This window comes from Bemisia tabaci, chromosome 5, assembly GCF_918797505.1.
Source record: "Bemisia tabaci chromosome 5, PGI_BMITA_v3".
In the NCBI taxonomy this organism is placed as follows: domain Eukaryota; kingdom Metazoa; phylum Arthropoda; class Insecta; order Hemiptera; family Aleyrodidae; genus Bemisia; species Bemisia tabaci.
In genome coordinates, this window is record NC_092797.1 from 20,787,779 (window position 1) to 20,804,764 (window position 16,986).

At 33.3% G+C, this 16,986-nt stretch overlaps 1 protein-coding gene across 11 annotated transcripts in view; it reads right to left on the reverse strand.

Annotated features, from left to right (window-relative positions):
- Positions 1-16,986, reverse strand: part of Arms (Ankyrin repeat-rich membrane spanning) — an 81,718-nt gene that overhangs the window by 14,214 nt on the left and 50,518 nt on the right. For 9 of the 11 annotated variants that reach the window (XM_019050867.2, XM_072300412.1, XM_019050865.2 and 6 more), the window contains 7 exons: positions 16,504-16,691; positions 15,146-15,312; positions 11,042-11,191; positions 10,423-10,596; positions 9,045-9,216; positions 8,552-8,649; positions 6,743-6,872 (listed from right to left, as the gene is read on the reverse strand). In XM_019050867.2, the coding sequence (XP_018906412.2) occupies positions 6,743-6,872; positions 8,552-8,649; positions 9,045-9,216; positions 10,423-10,596; positions 11,042-11,191; positions 15,146-15,312; positions 16,504-16,691 (1,079 nt within the window). Of the gene's footprint in view, positions 1-1,440; positions 1,512-6,742; positions 6,873-8,551; positions 8,650-9,044; positions 9,217-10,422; positions 10,597-11,041; positions 11,192-15,145; positions 15,313-16,503; positions 16,692-16,986 lie in introns of those variants that run through there. The other 2 variants (XM_019050869.2, XM_019050860.2) reach the window with 2 other exon arrangements.

A 16,986-nucleotide genomic window follows, 5' to 3' on the forward strand; every position in this document is an offset into this window, starting at 1 on the left:
AAAAATGAGTTACTTAAAACAAGTTACTTGTTTGAAGGGCTTTAAGAGAATCAAACTGAGAGTCGCAAGACATACAGGAAATGGATTTTTGCAGTTTTCACATTTAAGGAGCAGCGAATCTTTGAGGAGGGTTAGTCCTGGACTTGGGTACCTGATTACACAGTAAATTGCTCACTTTTCTCTTATAGATTGGATAAGGAAACATTTGGTTTTTTTATTTACTCGAGCAAGAAAAAAAAATATACTGATATATTATTCAACATGCGAATTTTTTTCATACACCCTTTTCAGTTTTCAAGTTTGGCATTGCCTCAACCATAGCTTTCTTGAATCAATTATTGCAGTATAATTGAAACACTTACAAAGTCTTACTTCGGATCTTAAAATTCTACTATTCTAATAATACATAGCTCACCTCCTAGCTCTATTTCACCTTTTGACATGTCAATGGCTTACCTCCGAAAAAACGAATCACAGTTAGATTATAATATAAACACGTGTTATTCATGAATCTACACATCATACATATTTTAGAATTGAAACAATGATCCGTGAAATTTATTGAAAATTTCTATGAATTCGTCTCTCTGTACAAAGAATGCTTAGTGAAAACTTCAAGCGATAAAATGGTTTGTTTAACTTCAAAAAATAAAATTGGAGTGAAAATTCTAAAATCTTGCGATCAAATTACATTCTTTTACAGTTCAGCCATCAATATATTTTCCTTTCTCTCTCTCCTATGTAAAGAGTAGTAGAGAAAATTCTATGAAGATACTAAAGATTCAGAACCAGATCATATTTTCTGAGGACTTGCATCTACATACGTTCATTATCAAACATAACGACACACAGCGATGGAAACTAAGAGCGATAGATTTGTTGCAGGATAATACTGTAACAGCAAAATTTGGAGAAAAGCAAGAGGATTAGGTTGACTTTGAGAACATATTGTGGAGCTAAGTGTACCTATTTTATGAGTTAATTTGGGTGTACCTAAAAAACTACCACCAGGAAGAGAGGAACTTGGAGCAGATGCAGGAAGGATTAAAAATAACATAATCATGATAGGACAAGTACAAAAATCATGGTACAAACTATGTGTCAAGTAAGATCTAAATAACGTTAAACTTTCCTACGATAATCTTCTACCAATTTTATCCTATTCAGAAATTTCATTATCAATGTAGAGGCTGCAGAGAATCAATGTGTTAAAATTTTTACAGGTAAGGGGTTAAAAAACTGTTATTTCTACTGGCAAGAAAATTCATGATACAACAATCCTCACTTAAAAGCCACTGTATACATAAAGTGAGGATGTAAAGGCAAAAACCTAAGGACAGTTATGATGTTATGATTTTTTTTCTGCCTAAGGAAAAATTAATAAGCTCAAATGCACTCGGAGCAAATAATTTACCTGGACAAAAAAAATTACCTAATTAAGAGCAGAGCGGGTAGTCAGAAAGGAGGTAGAACGATTCCAACATCCGCCTCAAGCGGAATATAGTTCAAGTCTGAACAGGAAAAAAATAACACTCATAATGAGGAAACACTCCAAATGATGATTCTCTTGATGATTTAAAAAGAAAAGGGAAATAAGAGGGATCAGGTGAAGATAGGCTGAGACTTAGACCGTTGTTGCTAGGACGGAATCAACGGGTCAGAAGTTCTTGATGAGCACTTTGTACCTACAAAGTACTATTGCTGTTGTCTTTGAATGTTGTACAAAACTGTGCGCAAACTTCTGTCATACAGAAATAGAAAAAAAGCCCAAGACATGAGTAAAGCTGCAGTTTAATGAGTTCTTTCTGAGCTCATACGCTTTGCTCATGCCCTTACTCAAATAGCATTTTCCAATGGAAAAATCGCGCTTTTATTGGCGATAAAATCGCCAGGTTCATCAACATCTGAGCGATTATCCTCAATCGTGTTTCAATAAAATCGCGATTTTATCGCCCGGAAATTTATCGCGATATTATCAAAACAAAAGTCACGATATATGGCGATTTAATCTCGATTTTATCGACGAAAATTGATCGCAATTTTATCAAACAAAAAATTGCGATGCATAGCAATTTACTCGCCATAAATCGCAATTTTTTATTCAATAACATTGTCACCGATATAATCGCGATAATCAACCGATAAAATCGTTATTTATTGCGATCACTGCTACTTGGGAATGTAGGTTCTCGCATCTACCTGAAAATGCTAACCAAAGAGAGATTCAACACATTTATTTCACCTCGACTTATGAGCTCATGAAAAAAAGTCCCAGAATGTATTCACTGCATTTGATAATGGTGCACCTTCTGAGTATCAAGAAACTTTTCCTCGTACATTTCACTCATCAGCAGAAAGCTACATTTTTAAAGCCCAAAGGATAATAATATCACCAGAAATCAACATGGACTGAAAAAATAATGCAGGTAGAGGCATTTGAAAATCATACCTTTGTTCAATAAATCTAGTGTCTACAAACTAATAATCTCACTAAAAAATTTAATGGCTTTCTTACAAACTATTTCTTTCAAAAAGAAAAATAAACATATCGATGGTGTAAGTTGGCAATCACATAACTTGGTTTGTGATGTCGCAGACTTCCTGTCATACTTTATTTTTTAAACGGAAAACTACTCAACGGCAATTCTTTAAAACTGCCATGATTTTTCTTCTCTGTGCGAAGAATACTCTGCAAAAACTTCAAGGAATGATGTCAATTTGTTCTCATTCAAAAAAATAACATAGAGGCGGAGATTTTCAGAAACCGCAAACTAGATATGTAATTGTGGACTTACGCCGTCGATATTTAGGATAAAATTGTAGTTTGAAGTTGAAGTCCCAGAGAAATTAATAGTAAAATGAAGTATGAGTTGTTATTGGCAATAGAAATAAAAAAAACTAAGCACCTACAACTGTGCCAATCATGAAAATTCGAAGTTGGGGACTCAAAAGACCTTAGACCTTAAAAGAGCTGTGAATTACTTCTCATCCCAATTAAAGCAAAGGTGAGAAAACCTTGGCGGCTTTCAGTTTTAGTTAGCTTTTAACTTCATGTCACTGTTCTCTTGCACTAATATCTCGTCAAAAACTTGGGAGTCACTAAAATGTTCAATCCTGTGATCTCCCGAGTCTGATGAAGCTAGTCGATATTGAAATCGCAGGAACGCGCAACTTGGTCTTTGATAATGCAGACTTCCCATCATATACTTTGTTTTTAAATGGAAAAAGGCTCAATGCCGTGCCTTGAAAATATCCCTTATTTTCCTTCCATGTGTGAAGAATGATAAATGAACGTTTAAAGTAGTAGTGTAGGTTGATTTTCTTGATGAAATAGAACGGAGGCGGAATTTTTGAGACACCGAAAAAGAAGTCACTTGTTCCTCCAGTTTCACCCTTGTAGTGTCCTATACTTATTCATTCGATATTTTAGTATCCTGTTACTTACAGTGCAGGCCACATTCTTGGTGTTTTTTTCTTGCTCATTAATTCATTTATATTTATTTTGGGATAGAAATGTAAATATCAATTTCCTATGTTTTCATACTCTATTTCATTGCAAAGTGTTGGACAGTTAACACAAATTTAACAAACTCTTTGCATTGACATTTTAGCAAAAATTTAAGATTTATTAAAGAGATAAAATGTTTATCTATAACTGTATGAACATGTATTCATTTAGGGCAATATTGACCTCTGAAAAAAATTTAGTTCAAAAGAAGTGAACCTTTCCCAGTAAATGGTGCCTGGTTGAAAAACAGAAACCTACAATAAACAAACAAAAATCATTGGATAAAAGGCCTTTAAAACCTAAGGGCTGGATGTTCAAGTTCTTGTTTTCATTTTTGTGACTGCAATAAAAAAGTATTATACTTTTTAAAAGAATAGAGATGAAACTTATTTTTAAAGCTTGATAAAAATGACTCCCAAAAAGACCATTGTTGTTTTGGATCAAAGGCCTTTGAATCTACGCATATGATGACAGAATTTCAACTGAGGTATGTGAGGGGTTTGTAAAAAGCGTGGGGTGGAGGATAATTGGAGGTGCAGAGCATGAAAATTGGTCAAAAATTTGAAGAAAAAACCTTCCTTAAATCATTTTATGAGAATCTTTCCGCAATTTTTACAGTGAAAATCAATAGAATGCTTAATTTACACACATAAATAGAATCTGGAAAGAAAAAAGCCAAGTTATTGATAGGAGTTTTTCTTAAAAGAATCCATGGAATTCAGCTCCTGTCCCTCTTGTTTTCTGTAAACCATTCATGAATTCTTGCTAAAACTTCGCTCAAAGTGCTGTGTCATCACATGCTTTGATTTAAGCTACAATTGGTTCAAATCTACAATAGTCAATTTTTTTTGGTGCGGAAACAAGGCCTATTTTTGCCAAGGATCTTTAAACTGCTGAAATACCGATAACTTTCCATCTGCCACCTAAATTTTCAAATCACATTGAATTCTCCTACAAAGTAAGACTCAAAAGTTAATAACCCTACTTAGACACTCAACAGCTGAAGATCTTTCATTAAACAGACCAATCAGCTATTTTTACTGATCGTTGACTGATCTTTTACTGATTCATAATTTAGACACTATGGGAGGTTAAAAACCTCTGTTCATGCGGAAAAAGCTCAACTTATGTAATACGTGCAGAAACGTGAGAAAGATGTGCATAGAAGAACCAAGCAAAAGGCAGAGCAATCAACAAAAAAGATATATATTTATAAAAACACAGCTTCTTAAAATTCTTGAAAGAATATCACAATAAAGATTCTTAAAAAAGAATTGCTCAGGGGGAAGAAGAAAAAAAAGTGGGATCAAGAAATATGATGTTACAGTCAAGCCAATGTAATTTCTTTGTTTCTTTTTTTTATTTCTGAAGAATTAAATTTATTTTTTTGCAGTTAAATTATATTACTGGACCTTTTTTTGGATCAGATCCTTTATAGAAAGAAGTAAGTGATGTTTCACAAAACATAACAAGCCAAAAACACAAATTCTAAGAATACCTATCTTCTATAATGGCACATGATGCATCTGAAAACAAAAACTGCATGACTTGCATCGAAAAATCATTTTCAACTTTACGTTAAAATTAAATCAGTCTCATTAGAAAGGAGGGAATTTCTACCATAGAGAAACATACAAAATACGCTAAATAATTGGATGTTCAACCACATTGCATGCTCTAAAATAAGACTTTGCAAGACAGCAGATACATATTTCACCCTAACTATGAAAGGAATCCTAAAGTACATCCTAAAGATTGAAAATTACCTAATTGATGACATAAAACGACACACGAAATTAGATATATTATGCCACAGATTTACCCAAATAAATTTTAAAATCAGTGAAAATGTATGTTATAGAGCACCAAAAAACTGGGGAATTCGTATTTCGAAAAAACCAGCAGTAAAAATTTGAAGGTACTATTTTACTAAAATTAACACGGCTTAAATAAGAACTTTTGGCACTGTATAAGATGACTGAAACAACAAACTTGCACGGGCTTTGCTTGAGGAATGCTTAGAAGTGCTTTGAGAAATTTACTATACAAGTGGCTGTCTCTGTTTCATTGTAGCCCAGAAAGATTGTAGCTCACAGAATGAGGTAACTTTTTACCAATTTTGCCACCCATGAAAGAGCAAAGCAGAAAATGTAGAAAAATAGATAATGAAGTTAACTCATTAGGCTGAAAGCACAGCTTTTTCCTCAAAACAAATTTTGATTGAGAATCAAGATTTTAGTTTCCCACTTGATAAGTTTTGTTAGAAGTATTTTCAGGTATTAGAACTTTCTGTTCGCAGCTTAGATCCAATCTCAGGATTTTTGTACAGTGAGTTTATAATCATTCTCAAAAGAAACTTAAATATCAGCCTTAGTTTATAAAAACATTTTTTAAACTTTCAAATGATTTCCATCCATACTTTTTAAAAGCAAAATCTGGTTTTGCACCACCTTGATATCTATAAGAATAATGATGTGGTCTGCAACAAATTCAGCAGGGTTATTCACATTGAAAAGACAGAGATAAAATTGACTTGGATAAAATGGACTGAGCATCACTTGTTTTTTTTTTTTTTTTTTTCATCATCACATGGTGAAGTGTAAATAGAATCATCGACCATCATCGATAATTTCTCATTTGTAATAATATGTATGTATTTAATAATGTAAATAATCAATTATTAAGATGTTTGTTGCTGACACTCTGATAATTGATTCTGTCCCATAGGTTTAAACGGCAGATCAATCGATTCATTGCACTAAATGCCACACCATTGGTGTCTTCAATTTTTCACTATTTTGATTTCAATGAGGTACTTGCGTATTATACAGATTGACTGTGAGCCATGCTTGACTAACCTAAACTTAATACTAAAATATATAAAAAAAGAGGCACTAGACTTGAAGCAATTTCATGCAGTGTACTGTGGCAAGAAATAAAAATCACACATCAAAACAAGACAAACGACCGATTCAAAGAGGTGGTATAATAATAGTATAAGAAATTATAAAGCAACATCATGCGGAAAAGCAGCTTCAACAGAGTTCAAATCAGCAAGAGGAGGTAAGGTCTTGTTTGAACTGGCATGCTTGCTAGATGAGACTGACGGACATGCACTACTGGCAGAGGTGACACAAGGATTTGTTGGAGCTTCCAGTTCGATCAAGCAGTCTGTTTCATTGACGGACAAAGATTGGTTGTTCGAATAGCTATTCTCGGAATCTGAGCTGGTACCTGACTGATCATAAGATGGCACTTGTAGTGATGCTATAACTTGCTCATCTGCCTCTTCCAAGACATCCTCACATGCTTCTTCATTCAATGTCTGCAGTGCTCCACAAATCATCTGCTCCTCAAGTGTTACCTATAGAAAAAAAAATGAATGTTTATTTATACACTCCATAGGAAAAATATAATAAATTTGGTGGTCATGCAATCTTTAGAAGTTTCTATGATCAGATTTTAATCAATGAATGCTATTCTTCTTAAAATTTTTGATACCGTTTGGGTCAATGGGTCAGTTGCGCTAGTCACAGAATCGTGTTTTGATGCTTTTATCTTGCAGATCAACTAAAAATAATAAGATCTGTTTCAACTGCAACTTTCTCCGATGAATATTGACCGAGATATCACACGTTGAAAAACTAAATTTATGACGTCATCCTCCAAGGTAGTACATACCATGTTATACACTACCACGATGGATGACTTCAGAAACCCGACTTTTCAAAGGATGATATCTCGGTTAATATCCGACGTAGAAAGTTGCAGGTTGGACGGATCTTCTTATTTTTAGCTAATCTACAAGAATCAAGCATCAAAACACTATTCTCTTATCAGCGCAACTGGCAACAGTTCTTGATAAATGTCGGCAAGGCCAAGCAATTAGTTCAAAAACCACAAACGCAAGCATAGAATTTTTCCCCCTCAGCAGGGCTGTCTAGAATCCCCTTTTTTCTAAAATTTGGTAGAGAAGCAGAGTTGTGTAATGAAAAATCTCCCAGTCTGGAGCAAAGAATTACTATTCAAATCTTGGGGAATGATGTTTTATGACTTGTGAATGGAACACTGCATGCAGTGAAGTATTATTGGATGTGCAATATTTTGCTTGAATTTCGGAGAGTTAGTTAGCTTCATGATAAAAGTTCCTTTCTTGAAAGTTGTGTAAAAAGTGATTTCAAAGCTCTATCTCCTGGACAATGACAGATTGAGACAAACTGCAAAATGCACCTTTGAACCACTACCCTTAGAATTCTGAGGATATTAAGTTTGGTCACATAGAATCCTGAAAAAATATTTTTTTGAACTTGTCTCTCCTCAATGCAGGTATAACATTTTGCACAGTTAGGATATGATGAATGAGGCAATTACCTGATACTTTTTCCAAAAGCAGGCCAAAGAAAAAAACAATGAAAAACAATTTAATATATTTATGACAGATGGAATCTAACAGAATGGCCCTACCTCCATTTGAAATTATTAAATCTTTTTGTCAAACTGACTTTGTGTGAATTACTGGTTATAGTATATCTTCCAATTCGCATTTATGGGGTCATTTGGGTGACGAGTTACATCTTTGGAATGATTAACTATTTTTGTAAACAATTCATGAGTATTTCGAACAAATGATTGATTGCCTATTGAATCTCTGATGTAAGGAATTTCCTGCATGACACGAACTTATGATTAGCTTCACGCTGTCTGACAGCTACTACTTTGAGACACTGGATCATAATGTATACACCTAAAATAACTGGTCTCATGACCAAGCCTGAGATCAAATTTTTGACATCAATTTTCATTATTATGCATAATTCAGTAGAGGTCCTTAATATAGGAGGATACTGATTTAGGGCAAAGAAAAGCTATGATGGCATAGAATTTCAATTTTAGAGATTCAAAAAATTAATTTTATGAAACAAGGAGTCTCCTTTAAAAACCCAATTTCCTGAGGAATGTACAGCCCATGAAAGCTTCAATCAACAGCAAAAGGAATGCAAAAAAAAGAAAGAAAAAAAAAACAGAGTAAAATGTATTAATTACCTGCTTTTCCATTACTGATTGTTTGTTCGCCCTATCAGATTGACTTGTTGGATTACTACTTCCACTTGAGCCATTGTTTGGTTTGCAATTAGGATTACCTGCATTAATGAGACACAAAAAGTTTTGTTAAAAAATTGTGATGGGAGATAAAGAATTAGAATAAATGCAATGAATGAAAAAGAAATTCTTTTAGAAACATTGATACTGTGATCCATGTTGGTTATTCTGTTCAAATGTTTTTCTCTCCTAAGCTGCAAAGCCCATAATATTAGTGCCTTTTCATAACAAATGAATCTCTACAAAAAAGTCTAATAATGCTCTAAAGAGATAAATAACTTTTATTCAAGGTTTTTTTCAACCGGTTTTCAGAGGCACATCATAGACCAGTTTGACGTACTGAACTAGACATTAGTGTAAGTTCCAATAGCACTCAGGTTTCGCTGTGAGTGTAGCTTTGTTTCAGGAGAAAAATTGTAAAAATGTGTTAACTTACTGGCTCTTCGTTCCGGTTGAGTTTGTTGAGATCGATTTGAGGGATTATTGTTAAACCTAACATTTCTGCCGGGAAGCTCATCTTGTTGGGAAACCAATGTCATTTCTTGTGCCCGTAATGAAACGATAGTGATTTTAAATAATTCCCAGTCACCGAAATTCATTGATAGAATCTAAAACAAACAACAGAGAAAATGAATATGGTAAAAGTAAAAACTTTAAGTGCTTCAAACACTTGCAGAATAGTAAAAAACTTTTCTTTCTTGAGATGCCATAAGAACTAGGATAAAATGTGGGTCAAAAATGAAAAGCAAACTCTTGGTTGTGAGCATCAGCACACATTCAGATATGTAAAAAGTAAAAAACTCTCTTTGAAACAGTTGGATGGAGGGAGAAAAAGTTATTATTCATATTTTGTCTCAGTTACAGGTTTCAATATCTGAATCAATACAAATTATTAACATAATTACATAGTCTAATAGGATTGAGATAACCCGGATTACTTAATTTTAGTTACTTACTAATATTTTAGCTGGGACTTTTGCACAGAATTTTGTTTAGAGATGAAATGATTCTTTTTTCTCTTCAGATTTTTTAAACTGAACTTAAAATACTTTGCCTACAAAAGATTGTTTTGACATAATGTAGAAAATTATCAGCTTTAAAGCAAAGCTAAGTCTTCCAAACTAGATTTTGTCAAGATTTTTTTTTTTTTAAATTCTTGAGTATCCTGGAAAATCTCAAAGGAACACCTTGGATGTAAGAATATTGAATTTTGAGTACAAAGAAACCAGTAAAGTCCAGTAATCTATTCTGGATAGCAATCATTTGAATCCGTATGAATATTTGTAATACAATATTAATTTTTATACATGATGCAAGTAATACAAACAGATTTAAAATTGTTTGTACGATTTGCTATTACTACACCAAATTCACTTGATTGCCTTTTCAAAAGTAGTACGGAATTTCCACAATGAGACACTTGTAATTCAGATGAGGTATGACTTGCCTGGTACAAAATTTAGTCACAGCTTTGATTAGTGCCAAAAAAATTTAATGCAACCTATAATGCTGCTCTAAGCGAATACCATAAATACTTTATTCCGATAGGGTTGCATCCCACCTCCATTGCGACTTATTATTCTGAAGAAATGAGCAGCTTATCGGTGACAAACGGTGGATTTGATTTTGAATACAAAATAATTACATAAATATTCAAAAATATCATTTAATGAGCTTTCTTTTTCCGTTCAGTTTTCCACACTGAAAATTTGCTCGTTTTTTCAAAGCCATAGACACTTTTAAAAAGTGGCGGACTTGAATACTAAATATGTGAGGAATTATTTTATCATTCTACTTGAAAATTACAGACGCACCTTTTTCAGCTCATCCAGGTCACAGTGAAGCAAAACTCGACCATTAATGTTGTTTTGTTGTATAACTTGAAGGTACTGGGGTAACTGAGATGGTTGAATGTCTTCCATGTTTTTTAATAGATTGCAAACCGCATCCACATTCAATGTTGATAGCTTCACAGTTGATAACTCAGACTAAAATGGACAGAAGAAGCAAGATGAGGTCTTTGGACACACTAATGAATCAAACTAAAAGTTTACAAGCAATATTTGGAGTTGAAAAACTTTAATACTTATTTAAATTAAATGAACCCTGATAGAGCAGTCACTCTCAAAAATCTAGAAGGAGTTAGAGACAAATTTATGGAAGAGGGAGAATAAGTCAGTCAAAAGACGCAACTTAACTATTTAAACTCATATGGACACAGCATAACGACAGTTTGACAGTTACATAGGGTTTAAATGCAATTGTACCTACTAATTAAGGAGAGTTCACCCTGAAAACTAGACACTAAATGAAAAGTTCCTCTTCTGGGAAACATTTATTGACTCCTTGACTTCAAAGAATAACTTTGAGCTGTCTTAACACAATAAGTGAGAAATCTGAGGGAGCAAAGAGTTGAACAGGAGACAAACTCACAGGAAGGACAGAAACAGGCATGTTATAATCCACGGGCTTCATTATTGTGAATCTTGAGTTATTTAGCCACTGGTCATGAGCAATGGAAGGAGGGTACACAACAGGTGGAGCTGCAGTTGGTGCTGATGTAGAGGTAAATGAAAGAGACTTCTGTACACACAAAAAAGGAAACATTAATTGAAACGTTGGAACAGCATTCACAAGTTTCTTCATTATCAATTAAATGAATTTGCATTTTAAAACATTACATTAGTTCTATCAGAGGCACATCTTGAGAGAGTTTAAGGAGAGTCAGTTGGTGGTGTCAAGGTGGGGTCTAAAGGGGGCAGAGGGGATTAGAAGAGGTTCAGGAGTAATTTTGTAAAAATCGACTCTTCCAGATCAAATAAGCAGTTATAATTCAAGATTTTTGGAAGAATTGAGAATTAAAAATCGACGAATTTAACTCTTTCACTGTTATTTTTTTTAGTACTTAGACCATTCGTTTTGCAGATTCCAAGTACTACGGCGAAAAAGGAGCGATATAAACAGATAAAAATCTGCGGATAACTAACAAACTACTCTCCCCGAAAAATAATAAAAGGCCACAGTTAGAGATAAATTTGGTCTTGAAACGATTGTGAGGAAGTTATAGCTTTACTATTTGTATCTTCTCTCTCTTTTTTCACCTTTTCTTCCTCCTTGGGCCTCTTATTTTTTCTCCTTTGGCTCAAAGGAAGGGGAGATAAACTGCCATGCTGTACCTCTACTCTGCTTCCCCTCTTCGACCGTAATTTACCACTGAAGACTATTCAGCAATTTCATTTCACTGAATCAGAATCAAATCATGTAAACGCTTTTGCTACATTTATTTCGAGGGTTAAAGCCATAGAATAAACATGGACATTTCATCAACCGAAAAAGAACTGTGGCTTGCTGCGATCGATTGGTTGGAAATTGAGAAAAAAACACAAACCACAAAAAGTTAATAGGATAACATTGAAAAAATTAAAAATCTTAGGTTATTTCAATATTAGTGAGAAACAAATAAAAACAAGCACAGACTGGGCAAGAATTACACACGTTTGTAGCACAATGATTACGCTGCATGACTGTCCTACAAGTGAAAAACCCCAGACTAATACTCACATTTTAAAACTAACATGACAATTCTTGGCCGTGATGGAAAAACCGTTTTACCAGCTCATGATTATCAACTCAATTGGTCAAAATTGAGTGTTTTTTTTTTTTTTTTTTTTTTTTTTTTTTGGAAAAGTAAATTGATAGCCTGGAAAAATTTTGACTATGAGAAATTTTAATGTGTAAATCTGATCACTGCGAAAGCTTTCAATATGTATAGTGGGGAGCACAGACATGCAGATTCTTTGGTGTCAAGCATACAGTTCCAATCTCATATCTTGCAATTTCTACTATGTCCATCCCTTGAAAAGTTGCTTCACAGCCGCACATTCCTTTTAGTTTGCTAAATGGTTAGTTAATTCACTGTTTCCATGGTGCTTAAAACCTCTTGACAAGAGGATTTCTAAAAAGCCTTACTTCAGATTTGGAGAGAAAGGATGAGGAAATGCATTCAGAAGAGCAAATACTGTAAAAAGAGAGCAAATAGCAAAGAGAAAGGCCTCCCAAAAAGTGGCCCCTTTTTTGAAACTCGGGGATTTCATTCGTATGCGGCTTAAATGAAACCTTATGATGAGACAAGCCTCCAGTAAAAATTTTAGCTTGAGTATACGTCTGGTTTCCAAGATACAGCGTTGCAAAGTTTGCATATTTAAGCTTTAAAAATTCGCATATTTTCAAATATCTTACTTTAAAAAACAACTCCATCAGATATAATCTGTTATTTTGTGACATTTTACCTACAGTCAGTCTTATCTTTACATCTATATTCCTATTGATACGGTGATACTGCTGATTCTCTTGATACAACGTTGCAAAGTTGACACCAAAGACCTATAAAAATTGCTCATTTTTGTAAGTTTCTGAATGAAAAAACGAACTTATTGATCACCAAAAGATCTGTGTATGGTGTTTAGATGTAACTTTATAATATGATAAGTCTTTTGTATAGGCCTTACCGCAAGCATAAGTACAGATTTAATGATACAGCGTTGCTAAGTTTATACATTTGAGCTTTAAAAATGTTTATATTTCTAAGTCCCGCGTTTAAAAAGCTACTTTCGTGGATCTTCTTTAGAATTTGAAGCATGAAATCTACCAAATGTGTCATTTGTAGCTTAAATAGGGATACTTTAATTGGTGGTGATACAGCGTTGCCAAGCTAACAACTTTAAACTCTCGAAATTATTATTTATGCTAGTTAAAGAGGACGTCAATGGGTGTCAGGCCTTATATCAAGGAAAAATGTCGAGGGCTGATGTCAGTTCCAAGTGACGATTGGTATTCGCAAAAATACTATTGCTAAGTTTATTAATACTTATTTTCAAACAATTAATAATAAAATTATTTTAAAATAAAGATGCCTCCAATACTTGATACTTAATTTTGTTTTTTTTAAATATTATTTTACTGTTTAATTTTTATTTGATTTTATTAATTTTTTCAATTTTTTTCAATATTTTTAATTCTTATTTGATTTTTTTTATTTTTTCAATTTTTTACAATATTTTTAATTTTTTCAAGTTTTTTCAATATTTTTCATTTTTTCCTTTTTTTAAAAAAAACAGTGGAGGTACTCTATTTTGCAAGGCATAATAAATGTATTCTCTAGATCAATATTTATTTATACTTAAAACAACTCGGCAAATTCTGTATTCTATGTTTATTTTTTTCATTTTACTTAAAAAACGGTTAAATTGGCAACTATGGCGAGGCATAATTTGTTGGATTTTGAAAGCAATGCTGGTGCTGCAAGCATTTCATCGAGCATGGCAAAGTCTCTTGAATTTGATTTTGAAATTAGATAATTATTGGAAGTATCCTAATTTTAATGTTATTTTATGATTAAATGTTGAGATAAAAAAAAGATAAACAGACAACAGTGTCATTTTTTACACCAACTGTCACTTAGAACTAACAAGATTCCTTGTATTTCACTTTACAATATCGAAACATGTTTGATCGGAGTTGTCTCTCATAAGAAAACAAGAGAAAAGACATTTTCAGAGATTTAGGATGTAAACTGTGCAACGCTGTGTTACTTTAAATCATTGTAGCCTTTTATCAATGCAATTATGCATCCAAAAGTATCACTAGGGGTTAATTTTATCCCTCAAAACGCAGTTTGATATTCACTAAAATTGGTTTTTAAACAAGAAACTTAAAAATATGAGCATTTTTAAAGCTCAGAAAGGTAAACTTGCAACGTTGCACTACCAAAACAGGGGTCATGCATGAGCTAAAACTTTTGATGGAGGCTTTTTTTATCATTATGCTTCATTAACGCTTTGTTTTAGAATGTAAAGTTCACTCTGATGTTGGTTTTAGGAAGATAATATTTGAAACTATGAAGATTTTTAAAGCTTAAATATGCGAACTTTGCAACGCTGTATCTCCGAAACCAGACGTATACTCAAGCTAAAATTTTTACTGGAGTCTTAGGTCATCATAAGGTTTCGTTTAGGCCACATTTGAATGAAATCCCCGAGTTTCAGAAAAGGGGCCAAAAAAGGCCCTTTTTTTGGGAGGCTCTTTGATGAAAAAGACAAAAAAGCTGATGGATTATGCTTCCCAATTAAGAAATTTGAAATACTCCTAAAAAGCGATTGATAAAAATCTTTCACAAAAATTATCAAACCTTTGTTAATTTTTAGTTGAAATAAATGTTTGCGTTAGTCATGAGTTAATAAATTGTTCTTTTAATACAATCAATGAAATAAAATGAGTGATCAATCAAGATCTTGGTTTTGGAGTAAAAGCAACAGACTTGGTACTTAGGATATGACCAAAAAAGATAACATTATGCACAAATTTTAAGAGTTTACAAAAATGATGACAAAATATAAATACATAATATATTTGTCAATACATTTTCTCAATGCTCTATTTAATAGATTGCCTACCAGAGTTGAAGAGGGTTAAAATAAATCAACATTTAAAGGAATAAAACTAATGTACAACTTGAAGAACATGAAGAAAGCTGATTACCTGTCTACGAAAGAGATTGGTTTTCCTTTGAGGGCTCCAACTTGTAACGTCAGCAGAGGCTTGTCCTTCGGGTGGTACCCATGGACTTATAACACCAGGGGGAACAGTTGATCTGGAGCCAGAACCGGATGCTAATAAGTTTGCTTCTGCAAAATATTGTTGATCTTCTGAAAATTTAGCAACAGAAGACAAGTCAGTTTCACAAGCAATGACAAGCAGCTGGACAGGCTTTGAAATTAACCACCACAATCCATGTTTACCCTTCAGAATTTTATACAGAATACAATAAATCTATTGAGACTTTAAATTCAATATATGAGTGAAAAAATGGTGTTTTTAGTCTATGTCAAACACTTGCACTTCCCACTCGCAAAGAACCAAAGTTTACTCAAGTCAACTCAAATACGAAAATAATTTGATAATCCTTTCTAGGGATGGATTCTCTTTATCTAGGCTCATTATTTTTTAATTAGATTAGAGATACCTTGTATCAGAAAAGGAGGAAAATGCGCAAGAAACCATGCTCCAATTATGCGCCTGATGCACAATGGAACAAGTTTTACAGGGAGGAATTTCAGGAGTTTTTTTACTGAAACTGCAAATTTTCATGATGATTTCATCACATTATAAATTGTACAGGGTGCCAATTGAAGGAAATTTTGTGAGAGAACCTATGAGACCTATTCTAAAACCTCTGTGTTCTGTATTAACATAGATATAAGCTTTTAAAGTTTCCACATTTTGTCCGCCTTCTCCCACTGACTTGCTCCACTGTGCGGCGTATACGTTACTTTTAAGTGGCTGATCTGACCCATGTTGATAATGGTTTTATGACGAGCGGAAAGTTTAAATTTAAAACTTACACTGTGAATTACGAACATTGATTTTTCACTTATGACATAATTCTGGAGGTTTTCAACATGCTCAACAGGTTTAGGACAAAATTTTGATGAGGACACATGACTTTCAGATGCCTACTTTTTGATGTGTCCTGTGATTCATTAATAGATAATCGAATATAATTTACTCCTTTGATAATAGAAATAGAAGATCTGAGATTATTTTTTATCATTGAATAATTTAATTTTGGGGAGGAAGCTTCTTGAAAGTAAATCAATCAAACTGAAAACTCCAATCTAAAGTGGAACAGCAAACTGGTTTTTCATACATTTACAAAAAGTTTTGAGAAAATTAAACAATAAATAAAGAAAAAATGTTCACATTTGGTCTAAAGTTGAGAAAAATATCTGTAAATTCAAATTCAACTTCTTGTTTTCATTTTTGATTTGTGAGTGCAATCTACAGATTTTAAGAGAGGACAGTCAAAAATGAGGAAGTTATTCATAAGCAATCCTTACCTTTTATTCCTTTGATCACTTTTTTTATGAAAGGATCTAAATTAATTGTGAATGGAAGAAAAATTCGAAGATCACCAACTAAGAGAGAATTTCGATGAAACGTAAGGAAGACATCAAATTTTTTCTCATCCCGGTCCAGTTCAACGAGTGATTCCATTTCCTTGCAAACGGGTATTTGAGGTCTCACTCTGAGAAAAATAGTTGAAGAGCGTTATTAATAACAATATGAAAACTTATTGTTATTGTGTTTTAGTTATGACTACAAGGAAAGGTTCCCTATACTGATATTCATAGAGACCTAGGGATGGAGACTGTCTCGCAATTTATTACAAAGGTTGCAACAAACTACGAGAAACGTCTCCATCGACACCCTAATATTGAGGCAATACAACTTTTAGACAATTCCAATGAGCTCAGACGCCTCAAAAGGATGAAGCCGTGGGAACTGGCCAGCCCCTCGGTTTGAACCAATAACCTTATATT